Raw genomic sequence first — 5,918 nt, 5'->3', positions numbered from 1 at the left:
AAACTTGTCCAAAATTTGACTCGGAAATGTATAATATGAACACACAAAAAAAAAAAAAAAAAGGTAGAATCTTTAAATGAAATTTACTACTCCATCCGTCTCAATGTAAGGGTGTTTGACTTGGTACGAAGTTTAGAAATGAAAGCAAGTCTTTTGAAATTTGTGGTTCAAAATGAGTTATAAATATTTGTGTGGCTAAAATGCATTTCATTAAAGGTAAAATGTGAAATTTAAAGTTAAATTGTTACTACTAAATATCAAAAGATATCATTTTTTTGTACTGATAAAAGAAAAAAAAAGAAAAAAAAGAAGTATCACATTTATTAGGACCAAGGAAGTGGCAAGTTTAGGGATTATCCATGCATTGCACGTTTCATATTTGATTTTATGGCTGCAGAAGGATACTTTTTTTAGGCACAATATCTAAAAGCATATTAAACTTGACACGTATTATGAGTTGTACGCTTGAATTAGTGTAATTCTAATTATTTCCCTGAAAATATTTATTTGATAGTCTTTAATCCTTTGGACATCACAAATAATATGGATAAATTCACTTTTAGCCGCGCAGGAGTGAAAACAAATGAGCTTTCAAGTGAATATTTTCCAACCATTAATTAGCGAATAGCTATATATATTCAATAATTTATTTGCTCCGGTTGTGTATTTTTGCTTGCTTCATCTTAATATACAGTGCAAATTTGTATCAATTTTGCATTTTTGTTTCCTTCTTTTATGCAATGAGTATTTGCTCCAATTGTATATTCTTCCTTTTTTAGCCAAAATTTTGTATTTCTTCTTTTTTGATGAAAACTCCATCATTTTAGCAAAATAAAAAAACATTATCAGTAAAAAAGTATTTGGCCAAATCTCCATTATTTAATCAAATTAAAAGGTATAACCAAAATAATAGAGTTAAAACTGTGTAGTTTTTATTTCTTCTTTAGATGCAATATATAACTATTTATTTCAATTGCTTAATTTTGCTTTTCTCTGGGAAAATATGCAAAAAAATACTTTATTAGAACTTCATTATTTTTAGTCAAATAATATTTTTTTACCCAAAATAATTAAGTTCCAACTTTATATTTATCCGCTTCCCCAACATAATGAAGTTCCAACTTTATATTTATCCGCTTAAATATGAGCAGGTTGAATTGTAACATGTTTTTGTTCAATTTGTTTCAACCCATTCAAATTCAATCCAACCTGCCTAATTACCATGAAAATTGAGATCTTTACCTCTTTAGTAGATTAATTACAATTACCATCCCTAATAGAAAGTTGAGAAATTGTATCTTTAACCCTTTAGTAGATGAATGAAATTAATTTGTATTTCATATAAAATGAAAAATACCTCGTGCCTACATATGTCTAAAACTATTTCACCATCTACATACATTTCATAATAAGAGGCGTATTCAGGCTTTAAAGTGGCTTAATTTAGAACAAGTATGAGCAAATATGTATATACATTTTTTTAATAGACATACATAGTTCATGCTGAAAGCAACGAGTTCAACAAAAACTCTACATTTTACCTTGTTATCATGTCAAAATTAGTGTTATTTTGAAGCATCCATGTCCATCAACTTATGCCACCAGAGATCAGAAACCACGTTTTGGGAAATGTCTACATTCACTTTTCAGGTTTGAACCAACAAGGCTATACTTATGGATACAATTCAAAAGAGAGAGATCACACATACCAAAAAAGATATTTACATGATCTGGATTACTAGCCAACAAAATTCACACGAAAGCCGATTTACACACGCGATTCAATTATCTTACTCTTCAAGTCTGTCAAGCTTTCTTCCACTCGTACAATGTTCAAATCTGCTAGCTCCTTCATCTCGTCTATGACAGGAAACTCAGCGTCCATTTCATCAAGAGCATTAGACTTTTCAAAACACTTCTTAGCCAAATTCAATTTTTGCTCCTGGATTGCTTTTCGTTTTGTCTTTGCGTCCTTCAAGCTTGCCTTCAACTTGCTGATTTGTTTTCTGATGGAATATGTTCTTCTTTCAAGTTTGTCACTGTAGTCTTTGAGGTTGGCATATCGTTCCTGACCTTCCATGAGCTCGTCGACAAGGAGCACTTTCTTGGCAGCCTTTTTGTAATAATCCTCTTTGTCCTTCTTAGCACTATGGTATGTTGAGGAAAGGTGTGGAAGGTTCACTTTGAGTTTCTCAAATGCAAGCGTTTTCTCAACAGATAAATCCGGTGATGCAGCATATATTGATAGTGCTTCATTCAACTTTGAACAGTTTTCGGGTAGAAGCAAGTCTTGAGAAGGCATGATTAGTAATCTCTCAATATCACCTTTCGCTTTGGCAAGTGTTTCTGAGGATGGTGTAGACTTTTGCGTGGCAGATGTACTGTCATATATAGGAGAAGATTGATCAGTAGGAAAGCTGACGGATTGTGCTCGTTTAATTTTTCCACTAACTCGAGCAAAGAAGTCTTCTAGATTATCAAATTTCACAGGACAGTCAGGTGTTTCACTAACATCAGATGCCTTGCCTCCGGTCTTAGCTAATGATGGGGAAACTGTACATTTTTCGCCTTCCTGAAAAGAAAAAGGTCGCAAACTTAGATAGAGTAATCAAATTAATGCCACGATAATCAAAGTAATGCCACGAGCAAGACGAGAACTTACTTTTTCGGAAGTGGAGGATGAGGCAGAAGAAGAGGCGGAGATTAATGTATCATCAGCAGAAACTTGCTCGTCGGCCTTGCTCCCGTCTTCATCAGCAGAAACTTGCTTGTCGGCCTTGATCCCGTCTTCATCAGCAGAAACTTGTTCATCGTCCTTTCTGCTGTCTTCATCAGTGGGAGCACAACTTGTAGGGAAGGCCAATGCAAAAGGTACGGTAGAAGTTGTCCTTGGTAGCAGCATTTTCATTGCGGAAGTCTTCATCTTCTGAAATGGTCAAGCAACAGTGAAGTGAAGGAATCAGGCCAATCCAAAAAATATGTACAAATATGAAGTTTCAAACCCAGTAACTCAAATGGTTTGTGGGTTCAGCGGCATCCTGAACCCATAAAGTTCAATCCCGGAGCCGCCTCTGCCGTTTGCGAGGTGTAGAGGAAGTTTTACCTTGCATGTTGTTCTTCTTGTAGATATCGTTTCAGCCGCCTCATATGAGCTCCATTGTTGTCTGGACTTATCTTGCTGTATACAAGATCGTGGTGGAATATTATACCCTGAAAGAAATTAGGGCATGAATAAGGAGGCAATAATAGATATCAAGATGCAGGGGGAAAAAAACAAAGGGAAAGACAAGAAGCAGAGAGAACACTAAAAGCTATCCAAAAATGCCTCCGCACCTGTGTCGGATCCTCCAAAAAGAAAAAATGCATTACTTTTGGGGATCCGACGCACACCTGATGACAATTTTGAAGGTTCCGAGTAATATAGAGTCTTTTTGGCCTCCTTGACCAATATATCGTTCCCCATTTAGCAAGGACCAAATACCTCTATTAAATCCTCTAACCTATGATTATACCAGTCAAGTAGGGATTTTATTATCTGTTCAATCAAGAAGGTTATCATACCTTTATATTTCCTCTTCATATTCCAGCCAAATTGTCCTGCAGACTGAGAATTTCCTTTAATACCATTGGACCTGCGAGCAGAAACTTCTTGCCTTTCAGATTGACCGAGAGGCGTAACATACAGTGAGATCTTCCTGAGGACATCAGTAGCAGTAACAGTTTTGTCCCGATTGTTGATATAAGTTGACCACCAGGAATCAAACCACTCAGTAGAGCTCGGATTAACATTAAATGGAACAAATGAGAACTTCCTTTTTAATTCGGAAAACCTTGATTCAATTTCTTCAATGTTAGCTGCATACTGGAAAAGGGGAATAGCCTGTGTCATGCCAAACTGTCGAGCGAACTGATTCGGAGAATAATGTTCTACAGCGCATTTGCACTTCAAAGACTCGTCCAGACGGATACTGTAAGGAATGTCTCGAGCAATAAGGTAACTAGCCCAAATGGCTTTTAACTCGGTCCTATTAAGTTTTTGGAAGTAAGGATCAAGTGACCTCTTAAACCATTCAGGTCCAGATTTCCTCGAAGAAAATGGCGTGAATTGGGCTGCTGTTCTAGACGAGCATTTATTGAAGAACAGAAAGTATTGGTTGAACGTTTTAGGTATCAAAACACCATCAGCCAAGGTGTACCCATAGGTGGGAGGATTACCGTCACCCGAGGTTAAAGGTTGATGTTCCGGAAAGTAAGCTTGTAGCCAGAGCTGCAAGATCCAGAACGGACCCCGCGCATCGTCAAACTCGCCAGTAATGATGTCGGTGCAGCCATGATATAAATTCGACAAGAGAAAAGGTGCCAAAGCGAGCTTTCTACCCGTAGCAAGAGCAAAAGCAAGTTCTGTACATTGCTCGATCATGGTTACCGAAGAATTACAAAAGAGATATTTGCAAAGCCACATAACGAGAAACGATATATGTTCTTCCTCTGTCACAGCCATTGCTCCCATCGACACGTCGAGAAATTTGCAGTAAGTCAAGCATTCTTTAATTTTCCCATACCCCGGAAAATCACGAGCCATCCTGAGAGGGACGCTAACCTCCTCACCATGTGGCCTAAGTCCTGTCAAAGCAACAATATCTAGTACCGTGGGCCCCATCATACCAAACCTGAAGTGGAACGAGTTTGTGGAGATCGACCAATAGCACAAGGCAGCATTAAGAAGATTTTTGTCCATGGGGAAATCGTGTTTCGACAACTGAATTGCATCGTATATATCAGCAGATCTCCATACTTCCCATTTCGCCTTTTCGACTCGATCTACCCAATCAATCCACGTTCGACTTACATTAGGCCATGATCTCAGAGTCTTACCTCTGGACCTATCCGGTTCCGCGGAGTGTAGAAGTAGCTTTTCTCCTTCAGCTAAGGGGTAATGAAGAGAAAGCTCCCGAGGGAACACGTTCTTAAAACACGGGCCTAATTTAAAATTAGAGGGCGATCGAGGAATACGAACAAATATCTCGTCAATGATCAACTTTCTGTTCAACTCTTGCATTTTTACAGCCAACTTTTTCTCTGACTCGGACACTTCCGTACTTAAGCTTGCAACTTTATCTTCTGCCATTTTTAAGATGGGAAAAAAAAGCGAACACTTAATTCAATCATCTGTTCACATAACTTGAATACCGCATTATTTGTTCTCACATTAAACAACCTGCTACTATATGCTTGCCTGAAAAAAAATTTAAAAAAAAAAATAAAAATTGCAGCAGTTACTTACTCAAGTAGCATTGTGGTAATAAATTACTATACAATCTAAGATTAAATTGACATAGAAAATGTGAGTGGCAGTACTACTGTTTTTAAAGAAATTTCCTTATTATCCATATGCCAAATCGGCTCTTGGTAAAACCATTTCTATAATCTTCAAAATTCTGAAACTCAGTAGCGAATAAATGGATTTCAGCCCTGTTACCTCATTATTTAAGAATCTTCATTCATTTAGTTTCTTTGTTAAAATATTATTCCACTGCCCCAAGTTATTAGATTATCCCACATTGGTGAGGGAATGAGTAATTGTCATCTTTTATGGTTGTGGGAAATCCTCATTTCAAGAGCGAGCTTTTAGGATCGAGTTAAGCCTAAATTTCATTTCTTAACATAGTATCGGAACAGACAGAGGTCCTGAATTTTAGTTCTCACCACAGTCACTCAGAATTTTCACGTGTTTGGCTCATGATAAAGAATCAAACCCACGTGTGAGTGGAATGTGTTTGAAGCTATGTTACTTGAACTCTCCAAAAATGTCAGCACCCGTATTGGATAATCCAAAAATGCACTACTTTCGGAGGATCCGAAAACATTTTTGAGTGTCTGAGCAACATATGGTTGAAGATATAATTAAATAAATAAAA

At 37.0% G+C, this 5,918-nt stretch overlaps 1 protein-coding gene across 1 annotated transcript; it reads right to left on the bottom strand.

The window, feature by feature from the left end:
• Positions 1-1,768: 1,768 nt before the first annotated feature.
• Positions 1,769-5,626, bottom strand: LOC132058030 (uncharacterized). Its single transcript, XM_059450598.1, has 4 exons — positions 3,562-5,626; positions 3,104-3,210; positions 2,663-2,926; positions 1,769-2,572 (listed from the first exon to the last, which is right to left on the bottom strand). The coding sequence occupies exons 1-4, from the start codon at positions 5,126-5,128 to the stop codon at positions 1,769-1,771; spliced, it is 2,742 nt and encodes a 913-aa protein (XP_059306581.1). The 5' UTR covers positions 5,129-5,626.
• Between the last annotated feature and the right edge of the window lie 292 nt (positions 5,627-5,918).

This window comes from Lycium ferocissimum, chromosome 5 (genome assembly GCF_029784015.1).
Source record: "Lycium ferocissimum isolate CSIRO_LF1 chromosome 5, AGI_CSIRO_Lferr_CH_V1, whole genome shotgun sequence".
Classification (NCBI taxonomy): Eukaryota; Viridiplantae; Streptophyta; class Magnoliopsida; order Solanales; family Solanaceae; genus Lycium; species Lycium ferocissimum.
This window is presented reverse-complemented; position numbering and strand designations above follow the sequence as displayed.